General features: G+C 41.9%; 1 protein-coding gene across 1 annotated transcript in view; it reads left to right on the top strand.

Moving 5' to 3' along the window:
- The first annotated feature begins 11,735 nt into the window (after nt 1–11,735).
- LOC128686525 (dual specificity protein phosphatase CDC14B) overlaps nt 11,736–16,416 on the top strand; it is a 107,332-nt gene continuing 102,651 nt past the window's right edge. Inside the window, exon 1 of the mRNA XM_070080474.1 lies at nt 11,736–11,864. Coding sequence (XP_069936575.1) covers nt 11,736–11,864 — 129 coding nt within the window. The remainder of the gene's footprint in view (nt 11,865–16,416) is intronic.

The following is a 16,416-nucleotide window of genomic DNA, read 5'->3' as shown; positions in this document are numbered from 1 at the left end:
CGGTAACTAGTGACAAGGTCCTCAGACAAATAGAGAAACTAAAACCTAACAAATCCTCAGGTCCTGATGAACTGTTTGCAAGGGTGTTAAAGGAATGTAAAGGGGAACTTAGCATACCTTTGGCTAATCTTTTTAACATATCACTACAAACTAGCATAGTGCCTGATAAGTGGAAAATGGCAAATGTAATACCTATTTACAAGGCAGGTGACAGGTCCTTGGCTTCGAACTATAGACCATTAAGCCTTACCTCCATAGTGGGAAAATTTATGGAATCAATAATTGCCGAAGCAATTCGTGGCCATCTTGATAAGCACAGATTGATTAATGAATCTCAACACGGTTTTACAAAGGGGCGTTCCTGTCTTACGAATTTACTAACTTTTTTCACTAAGGTGTTTGAGGAGGTAGATCATGGTATTGAATATGATATTGTGTATATGGACTTCAGTAATGTTTTCGATAGAGTTCCACACCAGAGGCTGTTGAGGAAACTTAAGGCACACGGAATAGGAGGAGAAATTTTTTCCTGGGTAGAGGCATGGCTGACAAATAGGCAGCAGAGAGTTTGCATAAATGGGGAGAAATCAGAATGGGGGCACATCACAAGCGGTGTTCCTCAGGGGTCAGTGTTGGGCCCATTGTTGTTCACAATTTACATAAACGACATAGATGAGGGAATAAATTGCGACATAAACAAATTTGCTGATGACGCCAAAATAGGCCGTCCAATTCATTCTAATGAGGACACTAGAGCACTCCAGGATGATGTGAATAGACTGATGCAATGGTCGGAGAAGTGGCAGATGCAGTTTAATAGACATGCAAAGTTCTAAATGTTGGACAGGTAAATAACCATGCCACATATAAACTAAATAATGTTCATCTTAATACTACCGATTGCGAAAAGGATTTAGGAGTTCTGGTTAGCAGTAATCTAAAACCAAGACAACAGTGCATTAGTGTTCGCAATAAAGTTAACAGAATTCTTGGCTTCATATCTAGAAGTATAAATAATAGAAGTCCTCAGGTTGTTCTTCAACTCTATATATCCTTGGTTAGGCTTCATTTAGACTATGCTGCTCAGTTCTGGTCACCGTATTACAGAATGGATATAAATGCTCTGGAAAACGTACAGAGGAGGATGACAAAGATGATCCCATGTTTCAGAAATCTTCCCTAAGAGAATAGACTGAGGGCCCTGAATCTGCACTCTCTCGAAAGGCGTAGAATTAGGGGGGATATGATCGAGGTGTATAAATGGAAAACAGGAATAAATAAAGGGGATATAAATAGCGTGCTGAAAATTTCCAGCCAATACAGGACTCGCAGCAGTGGTTTCAAGTTGGAAAAATTCAGATTCAGGAAGGATATAGGAAAGCACTGGTTTGGTAATAGAGTTGTGGATGAGTGGAACAAACTCCCGAGTACAGTTATTGAGGCTAAAACGTTGTGTAGTTTTAAAAATAGGTTAAATAAATACATGAGTGGGTGTGAGTTGGACCTGACTAGCTTGTGCTGCTGGGTCTGGTGCCGTGCTCCTTCCTTGAGTGGAGGTGACCAGACTGGGTGGGTCATTGGGTTAATCCGGGGGAAGGACATGGACCTGCTCCGCATGGGTCAGTAGGCCTGTTGCAGTGTTCCTTCTTTCTTATGTTCTTATGTACTTGCGTGTTCCTGTCAAAGTTGATCATAAACGATATTGTTTGTACATCATGAAATGTGTCAGCCTGAGCTGGGCAAAGGGAAATGGTATAAAATACCGACACAATGGAGAGAGAGAGAAAGAGAGAGAACGAGAGAGAGAGAGAACGAGAGAGAGAGAGAGAGAACGAGAACACTGCTGCAATACAATGCCGTCCTTTATTGACAACTTCTCACCTGTACAATAGCTTTTATCAAGTCACAAAAAGATCTGATTTGCTACGTGATAAGGGCGAAACGTTGTCAACAAGGATCGCATTATACTGGATATTTTTTTCCATCGAACTGGGAAACTTTAGTAATGCAATAAGTTTATCAAATATACCTCTGCGGACAGAGTATCTACCCATAAAGGTATCATTTTCATATTGATCTCTATTGCTTCCGTTGTCTCCAGTATTGACGTCATGTCTATGTTCGACTGAACAAATTTGCTGAGCAGTCGAAACTTTTCGGTAGTAAAGATACCCTACTGTTGCATGTCTTATCGGTACTATATACCTGTAATAAAATGATAATTGCAAGGGGTTTCGTTTTAGCTGAACTAGAGTAACTTAAGCATTACCAGGGGATTTCCATGTCATAGCAGTTGTTGAGGGTTAGTGGGGTGGGGGAGCTTCCCTTGGGCTCTAAAGGGCATGCCACACACACAACCCATCTCTATTGTCTTGACACAGATTCCCGATAGTGGCAAGGTTATGCCACAATGACAGTGACGCATGTATCGTTGACAAATCCTGTGGTAATGCACAAAAACCTTGCAACACGCTGTCTATAATGCAGTTGCAGCACGTACACACATGACCGCAAGATTACCATGCACAAACTTGTGCCTTTTTTTTGACAAGGATAAATTTGACAGCTCTACCCCTGACGCTGGGTTACCGTAATATTGCGGGGGGGGGGGGGAGGGGTTCTCTTCCGATCCCCAGCGATGCTGGGTTATCTAGATTCACAAAATCGTAATAACGCGATACTGTACGGGCGGTGCTCGAACTCGTGACAAGTGAGTCGTAAAACTCCAGGCCAGTGCGTAAGCTGGCCCAGTGGCTTGCGCATTGGCCCGGAGTTTTACGACTGGCTTGCCATGAGTGCGATCCCCACCCGTACCGTGTTTTTTTTTTTCTGGATTATCTAGCGTAGTGGAAAGGTTTAAGCAGCTTGAGGGTTTTGTATCGTTCATTTTATGACTGTAATTAGCGTCTTTTCTGAGTTTCTTGTTTTTAGGCTAAGTGTGGGTACAGTAGATTAAAAAGTGCAACCAACTTTACAAGTAAATTAAACGAGCCTAGACAAACCATACCACGGACGTGTCATTACGATTTAGTGAGCCTAGACAACGTTAAAATTAACACTTTTTAGACGTGGTGAGGACGGACCGGACTAAAAACCCAGCAAACCATTTTTCCGCCTAAATTGTGAGATTTTCGTTTTTGTCAGTTTTTTTTATTATTGTTATTAATAGTGTGAACTTGAGTTAATATGTGGATTGTGACTAATGATATGGAATAGTCTACATTATATTGTGATTATTATGTATGTGATTCTATCATCAGTATGACAGTAAATTAATCATGATAGCATCAATTTTTTATATTCCTTTGACGGGTTTTCCGGAGTTTCTCTGCATCTGTCTGTAGTGCATAAGCTCCTCCGCGTTACTCTTTATCAAGATTTGATGGACTGAGCATATCGACTCCAGGCTGAGGGACTGATAACCTCAAACTCCTGATCTTCAACCGTTCTTCTCTGTATTGGACTGAGAAAGTCACTGGTTGGCGAAGCGTTTCCATAATAAAGATACGCAAGTGTTGCACACGTGTCTAATTCAATGTTTCTCTACTCCCGCAGCCCGGGCCAGGCTTGTATGGTGCTTACCTGGTCAACCAGGCTGTTGCTACGGGCGGCCCGCTGGCCCACATATCCGTCACAGCCTGGTTGATCCGGCACTTGAAAACCTCTTGACAATTTCAACTTAGCATTAATAGCATCAGATTGTTAAAATACCTGAAAATTGGTAATGATGACAGTGAATTAATATCTACAATTTATAATGTTACAAACGCTTGATAACCACAGTTGTAGTACACTTAATTATACAACCCAATATATAGGTTGTTTTCCACACCTGCTGTAAGTAGCTTTTTGTGTTCGCACCTGATTACATCAGCTCCTTGTGTTGTTCACACCTGATGTAAATAACTCCTTGTGTTGATGTTAACACCTGATATAGGTTTTGTTCTTGTTCACCCCTAATGTAAATAGCTCCTTGTGTTGATGTCCACGCATAATGTAGGCCAAATTTGTACGTGTTCACACCTGATGTCTTATGTTCTTGTTCACTCCTGACCGCAGCAACGCAACCCTGTGTTCTTGTTCACACTTGACCGTAGCAACACAACCCTTGTTATACTCCCGTGTCTTAACCTCTTATCGGTTTCTAGGGTTCTTCCTTCTCATCCCAGCCTGAGGCCAGGCCTCCCTGTTTACCATCTGGTGAACTAGGTTGTTGGTGCCAGCTGCCCTACATGTCCATTACAACCCGTGTGATAATGCACTTGCTGGAGATAGTGGCCTAGTTTTTCCTGAAAAACTTCTGACTTCGATCGTTCGAGATATTTCCAGTAATTTTTTTTATCATTGATAGCAGCCAATGTAGTACTTCTGTACGCATTAATGTGATACAGTACGAACACGTTGATGAATAAGACACATGCGTAACACGTGTACATCTTTATTGCCGAAACGTTTCGCCTGCACAACAGCCTTCTTCAGTAGAATAGATTTTTTTTTCCAGCTGTAATATCTCTTCTGTCTGGAAAAGTGCTATGAGCACAGGACATACCCACTCACACTCATCACGGTATGGTTTTCCTTTCATAACACAGGATGGTTTTCCCTCTCATACTCCAAACAGTTTGCTCCCTTTCATGCTCCATCATATAGGATGGGTTTGAAGATTGAGACACTTATGCAGCATATGGAAATCTTTATTCAGGAAACGTTTCGCCACACAGTGGCTTCATCAGTCCAATACAAAGAGGAAGGCGTAAGGAGAGGAGGAGAATGAGGTAATCAGTCCCTCAACCTGGAGTCGATGTGTTCAGTCCATCAATCTTGTAGAATGTACAGCATAGGGCCGTAGACGTGGCTTATATACTGTAGTGAGGTGACGTGAAGCAGATGGAGGCGGGGTCATAGTGGTACCATCCACTAGTCGAAGTAGGTCTTCGTCCAAAGGTTGAACAAGTGTTGAAGAATTCTTTGTAACAAGATCTCATGATGCTGCAGTGTCCGACAGTTGTGATGAATGGTTTGAAAAACCGACAAGTTGAAGATTGAGACACTTATGCAGCATATGGAAATCTTTATTCAGGAAACGTTTCGCCACACAGTGGCTTCATCAGTCCAATACAAAGAGGAAGGCGTAAGGAGAGGAGGAGAATGAGGTAATCAGTCCCTCAACCTGGAGTCGATGTGTTCAGTCCATCAATCTTGTAGAATGTACAGCATAGGGCCGTAGACGTGGCTTATATACTGTAGTGAGGTGACGTGAAGCAGATGGAGGCGGGGTCATAGTGGTACCATCCACTAGTCGAAGTAGGTCTTCGTCCAAAGGTTGAACAAGTGTTGAAGAATTCTTTGTAACAGGATCTCATGATGCTGCAGTGTCCGACAGTTGTGATGAATGGTTTGAAAAACCGACAAGTTGAAGATTGAGACACTTATGCAGCATATGGAAATCTTTATTCAGGAAACGTTTCGCCACACAGTGGCTTCATCAGTCCAATACAAAGAGGAAGGCGTAAGGAGAGGAGGAGAATGAGGTAATCAGTCCCTCAACCTGGAGTCGATGTGTTCAGTCCATCAATCTTGTAGAATGTACAGCATAGGGCCGTAGACGTGGCTTATATACTGTAGTGAGGTGACGTGAAGCAGATGGAGGCGGGGTCATAGTGGTACCATCCACTAGTCGAAGTAGGTCTTCGTCCAAAGGTTGAACAAGTGTTGAAGAATTCTTTGTAACAAGATCTCATGATGCTGCAGTGTCCGACAGTTTTTCAAACCATTCATCACAACTGTCGGACACTGCAGCATCATGAGATCTTGTTACAAAGAATTCTTCAACACTTGTTCAACCTTTGGACGAAGACCTACTTCGACTAGTGGATGGTACCACTATGACCCCGCCTCCATCTGCTTCACGTCACCTCACTACAGTATATAAGCCACGTCTACGGCCCTATGCTGTACATTCTACAAGATTGATGGACTGAACACATCGACTCCAGGTTGAGGGACTGATTACCTCATTCTCCTCCTCTCCTTACGCCTTCCTCTTTGTATTGGACTGATGAAGCCACTGTGTGGCGAAACGTTTCCTGAATAAAGATTTCCATATGCTGCATAAGTGTCTCATACATGAAGTAACGAAGTGTGTTGGTCTGAGCTGGGAGGCTTCAGTAAGGCGGTGAGGATATCCTCAAAATATTCCTGTGGGGGGGGGGGGGTTCAGTAACCAAGGCAGCTTTAAAACTTTGCTTGCAGCTAGAGGGAGTTATTGCGTGTCGGTGATCTTCTCTCAGGCAAAACTATTCCACACAGAGGGAGACATTTTATTAAGAAGTTAGAATGGAGAAGACAGAACTACCTCACACGGAGACACTTTAAAAATCTGGAATGGATCGGTGGTGCTGTCATGAACTTCAATGATTTAATGTTATCGTGTGCCGCCCACTTCCCGTCGTCTCGATTTTTACGATTTATGTATTTCTCATTTCCCTGCCTTCTGTTTGTACAAGTTTTTTTTTTTTTTTTAATTTCTCTTGTTCTTTTATACGTGATAATATTTCACTAATTAAATATGAAAATATAATTAAAATCTATAAGATTAAGCACTTAAACTTCAAATTTTTAACCCAGAATATTTTAATTTTATTGCAAATTTTGGCATTTTCCGCAAGGAAACACTGTGACTACCATCACCTCTTGTACCCTTTATTTGTCCACTCTTTGCCTTATTTTTTCTTATTTTTTATCATTTTCATTATGTCTTGTCTGGTTTCTTTATTGGGTTTCGTGCAACACGGAAGAGTTTATCTTGCGTGCACCAGGTACTCCAGCAATTGGCAGACGGTCCCATGCTCTATTATAGTGAGTGCTCCACTCTCACAAGAAGCATCTCATCCAACTGTCTGCTTATCCAGTTACTTGCTGTCTCCTCGTTCAGTCACTTGCTGTCTGTCCGTCCATTCACTTGCTATCTGTCCGTCCACTCACTTGCTGCCTGTCCGTCCACTTACTGTCTGTCCGTCCACTTACTGTATGCTTGTCCACTCGCTTGTCTGCTCGTCCATTCACTTGCTGTCTGTCCGTCCATTCACTTGCTGTCTGTCCGTCCACTCACTTGCTGCCTGTCCGTCCACTTACTGTCTGTCCGTCCACTTACTGTATGCTTGTCCACTCGCTTGTCTGCTCGTCCATTCACTTGCTGTCTGTCCGTTCAGTCACTTCCTGTCTGCTTGTCTGCTCGTCCAGTCACTTTGCTGTCTGGTTGTCTACTCGCTGTCTGCTTGTCCAGTCACTTGCTCACCATCTGTAACGCTCCTTTTTTCCTTCTTTCCTACCTCCAGTTTGATAGCTGCGAGATTTGGAGTAGACGAAAAGATTGAAGGAACTTATGGTGTGGGGTTTCAGGAATTGAGAGAGAGAGAGAGAATGAATTAATTGTGATGAGCTTAATCTTCCTGTTCTAAATACACGTTGGTCATGCATTTCCATTAACACGTTAAGTTGGCGTCTTGACTCCCTTTGAAAGGACTTCATGATATGTGTTGTTAACCCTTAAACTGTCCAACCAGATCTACATTCACATGCGTAGTGCTCCAAAAGTAGATCTACGTTTTTTTACATATTTTCAAATATAACAAAAAAAATGTAGATCAAAGTTTTTTTACACGTTTTCAAAAGTAAAAAAACAAAAGATCTACGTTTTTTACATACTTTCAAATGTTGAAAAAACGTAGATCTACGTTTGGACAGTTTAAGGGTTAATGCTGCTGGTCTGTATTTTTTTTTTTTTTTGCCATAGTTCTGCTGCCTCCTTTGTGAGGAGAGGCTACGTCTGAGAGATGATAAGAAGTTTCGTCATTGTGATTACCGAGTCAACCCTTCTGAAGTTGTTGAACTTCCTACTATTGTTGCAGCATTTGTGGTAGTAGTAGTAGTCGTAACTGTATAAATAATAACAGAAACAACAGTATAATCAACAATAGCAGTGGTGCTTATAATAAGTGGTATTATAGTAGCAGTAGTAGTAACAGCAGCAGCAGCAGATGTAATAGCAGTAGTGGTATCGTAACAGGATCAATAGTATTAGTAGTAGTAATAAGAGCAGGATCAGTTATATATTAGTAGTATTGCTGATAGTAATAGTAGCAGCAGCAGTGGTATAGTAGCAACAAAAATAGTAGTGATAGGTTGTTGCTTATCTTGAACATCACTAACCAAAAACACAAGAAAAAATGTTAGTTTGGGTCACCCTGGCCTGGTGGGAAATGACAGACCAGAAAACAAAATAAGAATTATATTAATTGTAATGACGCTACGACCAACAACGGCAGCTCGAAGAAAGTGATAACACTGAACGGTAAACAGTGCTACAGGATGGTGATAGTTGTATCTGCAAGTGTTGCTGGTGATAGTGATAATTGTATATCCAGGTTCATAGTAGTAATTGATGGTGGTAATTTTACATCTGAGTGAATGTGATAGTTGTACGTCTAAGTGCTGAAGAATTATTGTTGCTTGTGCCGAGTATATACGTTATATACTGTTTTTATTGGGCGTGCACTAAGCAAACCATAAATCTTGTAGTCATCTTTGCCAGCTGTCACCAAAGGAAATCAGAGCCTAAATATCTAGTGGTGGCATACAATTCAAGATTGTTTTGTGACCGCTAGGTGTACTGTAGCATTCTGAATTGTCAGTGGAGAGTTGGCAGGCTGGCTTGATTACTTCGTCTATGGTAATCATTCCAGTTTACCATACTGTCATAAGAACATAAAGAAGGAACACTGCAACAGGCCTACTGGCCCATACGAGGCAAGTCCAAGACTCCTACCGGCTTAAGCCAATGTCCCAACCTAGTCAGGCCAGGTCACATTCACTTAAGGAAGGAACACGTCAACTGACCTAGTAGCACAAGCTAATCACGTCCAACTCACACCCACCCACACCCACTCATGTATTTATCTAACCTATTTTAAAACTACACAACGTTTTAGCCTCAGTAACTGTACTTGGGAGTTTGTTCCACTCATCCACAACTCTATTACCAAACCAGTGATTTCCTATATCCTTCCTGAATCTGAATTTTTCCAACTTAAAACCATTGCTACGAGTCCTGTCTAGGCTAGATATTTTCAGCACGTTATTTACATCCCCTTTATTTATTCCTGTCTTCCATTTATACACCTCAGTCATATCTCCCCTAATTCTACGCCTTTCTAGAGAGTGCAGATTCAGGGTCCTCAGTCTATCCTCATAGGGAAGGTTTCCGATACATGGGATCAACTTTGCCATCCTCCTTTGTATGTTTTCCAGAGCATTTATATCCATTCTGTATACGGTGACCAAAACTGTACAGCATAATCTAAATGAGGTCTAACCAAGGATATATAGAGTTGAAGAACAACCTGAGGATTCCTATTAATGCTTCTTGATATGAAGCCAAGGATTCTGTTAGCTTTATTGCGAACACTTATGCACTGTTGTCTTGGTTTCAGATTACTGCTAACCAGAACTAAATCTTTTTCGCAATCCGTAATATTAAGATCGACATTATTTAGTTCATATGTGGCATGGTTATTTTCCTGTCCAACATTTAGAACTTTGCATTTGTCTATATTAAACTGCATCTGCCACTTCTCCGACCACTGCATCAGTCTATTCAAATCTTTCTGGAGTGCTCTAATGTCCTCGTCAGAATGAATTCAACGGCCTATTTTGGTGTCATCGGCAAACTTGCTTATGTCGCTCTTTATGCCCTCATCTGTGTCGTTTATGTAGATTGTGAACAACAGGGGACCCAACACTGACCCCTATGGAACACCGCTCGTGACGTTTCCCCACTCTGATTTCTCCCCATTTATGCAAACTCTCTGCTGCCTATTTGTCAACCATGCCTCTATCCAGGAAAAAAATTCTCCTCCTATTCCATGTCCCTTAATTTTCCTCAATAGTCTCTGATGTGGGACCCTGTCAAAAGCCTTACTGAAGTCCATATACACAATATCATATTCATTACCATGATCTACCTCCTCAAATACCTTAATGAAAAAAGTTAAATTCGTAAGGCAGGAACGCCCTTTTGTAAAACCATGATGAGATTCGTTGATTAATTTGTGCTTTTCAAGGTGGCTACGAACTGCCTCGGCAATTATTGATTCCATAAATTTTCCCACTATGGAGGTTAGGCTTATTGGTCTATAGTTCGAAGCTAAGGACCTGTCACCTGCTTTGAAAATAGGTATCACATTTGCCATTTTCCACTTATCTGGCACCATGCCAGTCTGTAGTGATATATTGAAAAGATTAGCCAAAGGTTTGCTAAGCTCCTCTTTACATTCCTTTAGAACCCTTGCATACAGTTCATCAGGGTCTGGGGATTTGTTAGGTTTTAATTTATCAATTTGCCTAAGGACCATGTCACTTGTGACCCTAATCGTGCATAATTTATTATCATCCTGTTCCACATAATTTATTTCTGGAATATCGCTAGTATCTTCCTGAGTAAAAACTGAGAGGAAGTATGTGTTAAAAATTCTACACATTTCCTTATTACTGTCTGTGAGCTGACCCAAGTAACTTTTGAGTGGGCCTATCTTGTCCCTGATCTTCTGTATACCTGAAAGAATCCTTTTGGGTTAGTCTTCGATTCTCTTGCAACTTTAACCTCATAATCTCTTTTTGCTTTTCTTATTCCCTTTTTTATTTCTCTTTAACTGAATATATTGATTTCTTAATTGCACCTCTCCTCTTTTGATTTGCCTATATATGCCTCTTTTGATCAGTGAGATGTTTTAATCTATTGTTCATCTATTTAGGATCATTTTTGCTTGATCTGATTTCCCTAGTTGGAACATAAGTTGTCTGAGCAGCTAGAACTATGCCCTGGAAAACGTCATATCGACAATCACCACCACCTACCTGACCCATAGTCAGGTCTTTCCAATTCAGCCCACCCAAGTAATTTTTCAGTCCTATGAAATCAGCCAAGCGGAAGTCAGGGACAGAGACTTGATTGCCATTATTAGGGGAATTCCATGATATATTAAAACTGAGTGATTTGTGATCACTTTCCCCAAGCTCATCATTAACCTCAAGATTATTAATTAGCGTTTCCCTGCTGGCAAGAACCAAGTCTGTCAGCTACAATATATCTCATGACCTCAGGCTCCCTGTGATATTTGTGTTAACTGTTTGTCATTAATTTGTCCTTTGCTGCTATTATAATCAAGATTGCCAACCACATATTATCAAAACAGTTACACAGTTCAGAGCAGCATGGGTTTAGGGCAGGTTGCTCTTGATTTTTACAACTGCTCAATCATTACGATGCAGTCGTGGAAGCTAGGTGTCGAAGTAGTATACACTGATTTTGAAAAAAAAAACATTCGACAAGTGCGACTATAGTGTGATTGTGCACAAAACGCGTGCAGAAAGAATAATTGGAATAGTGAGCAGATGGATATTTAACTTAACAGATAGAACCCACAGCAGTAGTAGTAAACAGAGTAGTCTGCGGCTGCCATTGTGAAAAGCTGTTTCTCAAGGCACAGCATTCGTCCCACTTTTGTTTCTCATTCTTATATCCGACATTGCCAAGGACATAAATTATAGCAAAGTAACATCCTTTCCTGATGACACCAGAATCTCTGAGAGTAGCGTCCGTCGAAGACACACTCATAGAGAGGGAACCTCAGGCAACAATAAGATATTGAACGGGGACAAGTTTCAGTTGCTCCACTATGGAAGAATGGAGGAAATACTATAATGGAATAGAGGACAAATTCAAATCATTCAATGAAGTTAAAGCCCTACGTGCGAGTAATGATGTCGGAAGATTGAGATCACAGTGTTGCCATTGCTACCGCAAGGTAAAGGATAGGTTGGATAGTTAGAATTTTCAAGGCGAGATGCTGATGATACTCAAGTCATTTGTTCTCTCCAGGTCAGGATGCTTCTGTATACTACTGACGGCCACCTTCACGACAGACGAGATTCTGAGCTGGAAAACGTAGAGAACCTTTACTATTCATATACTCTTAAGTATCTGAACTACTGGGAGCGCTTGAAGTACTTTCACCTGTATTCCTTGGAACGTAAACGAGAAAAGTACATATTAATTTACTCCTGGAAAATACTAGAGGGATTGGTCCCAGACACGAACACAAAATCGCTCTGTATAATAGCAAAAGACTTGGCAGAAGATGCCAAATACCTCCTCTAAAGAGCAGGGAGGCGACAAGTACACTGAGAGAACTCGACGAGTGTCACAGGTCCCCAACTCTTCAATGCCCTCCTCCGTGCGCAAGGATAATTACCAACACACACCTGGCAGTCTTCAAGAGAGAACTGGACAAGTTCTTTAAATCAGTGACTGACCTGCCGTACTGTGATTCGTACTTTGCACTGCGTGCGGTCAGCAGCAACAGCCTGGTTAATCAGGCCTTTATTCTCCGGGAGGCCCCTGGTTTGGGGCCGGCCGCAAGGGGCATTGACCACCGGAAACGTCCTTCAGAATGTTTCCGGTGGTCAGTAATGTAAATATTATGTATGCGTGTTATTTCCGAGTCAGAATTATTTCCTTATTGAGTAATATTTGTGACTGTTGCTCTCCACTGCTCGTAGTAAAATTCTGTACTGAAGATTATAGAATAGTTGATGTAGCAGTTGTGGTGTCAGTCGTGAGGTGTACTAGCTACTGTTCTGTACTGTTATTACTTATTAGAGATGTGGTGTCAGTCTGGATGACTTAGATCCCGGATGTAAACCGTTTTTGTTGTTCTTGTGGGGAAGAGGATGAAGCCTCCGGTGCTTGTGGGGGAGGGGGTCGAGCCTCCGGTCCTTGTGGGGAAGGAGATGAAGCCTCCAGTGCTTGTGGGGGAGGGGTCGAGCCTCCAGTGCTTGTGTGGAAGGGGGTCGTGCCTCCTGTGCTTGAGGAGGAGGTCGTGCCTTCGGTATGTGTGGGGGAGTGGGGTCATTCCTTCGGTGCGTGTCAGGGAGAGGGTCGAGCCTTCGGTGCTTGTGGGGGAGGGGGTTCTTTGAATGAAAGGTCAGTCGACATAACCACTCCCCTATCTTTGTTGTGTTCCTTTCTTGCTATTTGTTGATTCTCTTGGATTATGTAAACTGTCCCTTTCGAATTATTCATTCTTTCAGTATCTAAGCACCTGGAACTTATAACCATTGAACGTCATGTTGGTCTTCACTGCCCACTGGAAAATTATGCTTATATCTTCCTACTATTTTTTGTCTTCTACTGGGGTGATTTTCATGCTTATTTTGATATCAGCAAATGATGATGCAAAACTGTGGCGAGTGTTTTTGTCTGCTGTCTACCTGGAGTCTACCTACCTGGAGGGCATTCCGGGGATGAATGCCCCTGCGGCCTGGCGGTGGATCAGGGCCTGATCAACCAGGCTGTTACTGCTGGCCACACGTGGTCCAACGTATGAACCACAGCCCGGCTGATTCGGCACCGACTAAGCATCTGTCCAGCTCTTTTGAAGGCAGTCAGGGGCCTATTGGTAATTCCCCTTATGCATGGGGGGAGGCTGTTGAACAGTCTTGGGCCCCGGACACGTATTGTTTTTTTTCTTAGTGTACCAATGGCGCCCCTACTTTTCACTGGGAGTATTTTGCACTGCTTGCCCAGTCTTTTACTTTCGTAGGGAGTGATTTCTGTGTGCAGATTCGGGACCAGGCCTTCTAGAATTTTCCAGGTGTAGATTATGATCTCTCTCTCTTGCCTGCGTTTCAGCGAGTGCAAGTCAAGCGCTTCCAAGCGTTCCCAGTAGTTGAGATGTTTGATGGAACTTATATGTGCAGTAAATGTTCTCTCTCTAGATCTGCAATTTCACCTGCTTTAAACGGAGATGTTATGTACAGCAGTATTCCAGCCTAGAGAGAACAAGTGATTTGAAAAGAATCATCACTGGCTTGGCATCTCTTGTTTTGAACGTTCTCATTATTCATCCTATCATTTTCTTTGCAGTTGTGATCGTGCCACTGTTGTGATCATTGATAGTGAAATCCTCAGACATTACCACTATCAGGTCCCTCACATTATTTTTTCGCTCTATTGTATGATCAAAGTTTGTAGTATACTTAGTTCTAATTTTTATCTCCTCCAGTTTTCCATAACTGAGTAGCTGGAATTTGTCTTCATTGAACATCATATTGTTTTCCGTTGCCCATTGGAAAACTTGGTTTATATCTTCTTGGAGGTTAACAGTGTCCTCAATAGATGACAGTCTCATGCAGATCCGGGTATCATCTGCAAAAGATGATACGGTTCTGTGGATTACATCTCTGTTTGTGTCTGATATGAGGATGAGGAACAGGATGGGGACGAGTACTGTGCCTTGTGGAACAGTTTTTCAATGTGCCTTGTGGAACAGAGCTTTTCACTGTGCCTTGTGGAACACAGCTTTTCACTGTGGCGAGAGTAGTGAAACTCGAAACTCTTCGAAGGTATAGAGGTATGGCAGCTTCCGATTTAACTCTGTTTATTACTACTGTTTGTGTTCGATTGGTTAGAAAGTTGAAGATCCATCTCCCCACTTCGCCAGTTATTCATTTAGCACGTATTTTGTGCGCTATTACACCATGATCGCACTTGTCAAAGGCTTTTGCAAAGTCTGTGTATATTACATTGCATTCTGTTTTTTCTTCCAGGGCATCCAAGACCATATCATAGTGATCCAGTAGTTGCAATAGGCATGAGCGACCTGCTCTGAACCCATGTTGCCCTGGGTTGTGCAGTTTTTGGGATTCCAAGTGATTTGCAATCGTGCTTCTTAGCACTCTTTCAAAGATTTTTATGCTGTGAGGATAAGAAACAGTAGAGACGCCAAGGCTATATCTTGAGGTAGTAAGCTTTTTATCTCGCAAATGCTGGATTTTGCTCTGTACTACTATTTGTGGTCTATGTCGGAAAATTTAAAATTTATTGCCTACCTTCCCCGTTATACATATACCCCCATTTTACCTACCCCCCCCCCTTCCATTTTATGATCACATTTGTCAGACGTCTTTGCAAAATCCGTGTATACCACATTTGCGTTTTGGTTTTCTTCCAACGCCTCCGTAATTCTGTCATAGTGATTAGGCAGTTGCGACAAGGATGATCTCCCTAATCTAAAATCATGCTGGTTTGGGTTGTGCAAATTGTGCTGTTCTATAAAGCTTGTAATTTGGCGTCTCATCACTCATTCAGTAACATGATGTAGGATGTTAGGGCTCCTGATCCGTAATTTTTGGCTAGCGCTCTACTGTCTTCATTATGCAAAAGGGCTATGTCAGCGCTCTTTAAAATCTCTGGTATTTCACCTAGTTCTAAGCTCTTTCTCCAGAGGTTACTGAGTGGTACGTTGTACTTTTTTATAAATTAGGAATTTTACGAATCCAGTCCAGGTGGTGACGACGGTGACAATATCTGCTTATTGGAGGTAATGGGGAAACATTTATTGGGGGTAAAGGTAACATTTTTGAAGTTCAGTGTGTTTTTTGTGGTAGTGATGATGGTAATAGTGGTTATAATGTGGCAGAAACAGTGTTAGGTGCCAAGGGTGGTGATGGTGGCATTAGTTGTCTTGTGGAAGGAACAATGTCAGGTGCCGGCGGTGGTGGCAGCAACCAGGTGTACCATAATGAGCATCAGCAAGTTTTTGTGTACGAGTGAACAGGGTTGTGGTAGGTACATGACGCTAGCCCAAGGTCACCCTCCCTCCCCCTCCTCCTCCGCTTGTACCTTCACTCCTTCCCCCTTCCTCTAAAGCAGTAAGTAGTATGAGCATAGTGCTGTTGTATCCAATTTTGATACATTAAAAATTCGTGAAGCTAGCGCCATTATGTACTCTTAGACATGTAATAACTCTGCATTGTTATATGTTTATGAATGCCAAAATCACCATTATCGTAAAATTTAAGTATCTTGATGCCCTCCTACCCTTTTCCTCTCTTCTTTTTTTTTTGTGTAGAGTATTAAAATGTTTGCAGTTAGATATATTATTTCATCGAAATTTCTCTCCCATTCTTATTTTTCCCGTCTCCTCTATGTAATTTGTTAACCCTGCTCTGGTACCTACCTACCTGGTATGATGGAAATAACTTCAAAGTTCCATTTCTTCAGTGTATGGGATAGGCCATCCTGAGAGATGGTAATTGCCAATAATAATGACTCCAGCTGTGCTAGAACGATAACGTTGAAGCTGCCGTAGCTGCTGAACCTTTAATGGTATATACTTGATATATCTTCATTGCTCTACTGAAGCCTCCCAGGTCAGGCTGGCAGATTTCAACACTAAATATTAAACCCTCCTGCTTGAGGGAATATGACAGAGAAACCTAGATTAGAATAAATTAGTAGTAACACTGCTGAAGTTGCTATAAAATGACCATCCAGGGAGTTGCAATCTTCCTGTC

This window comes from Cherax quadricarinatus, unplaced genomic scaffold (assembly GCF_038502225.1).
Source record: "Cherax quadricarinatus isolate ZL_2023a unplaced genomic scaffold, ASM3850222v1 Contig501, whole genome shotgun sequence".
NCBI classification, from domain to species: Eukaryota; Metazoa; Arthropoda; class Malacostraca; order Decapoda; family Parastacidae; genus Cherax; species Cherax quadricarinatus.
This window is presented reverse-complemented; position numbering and strand designations above follow the sequence as displayed.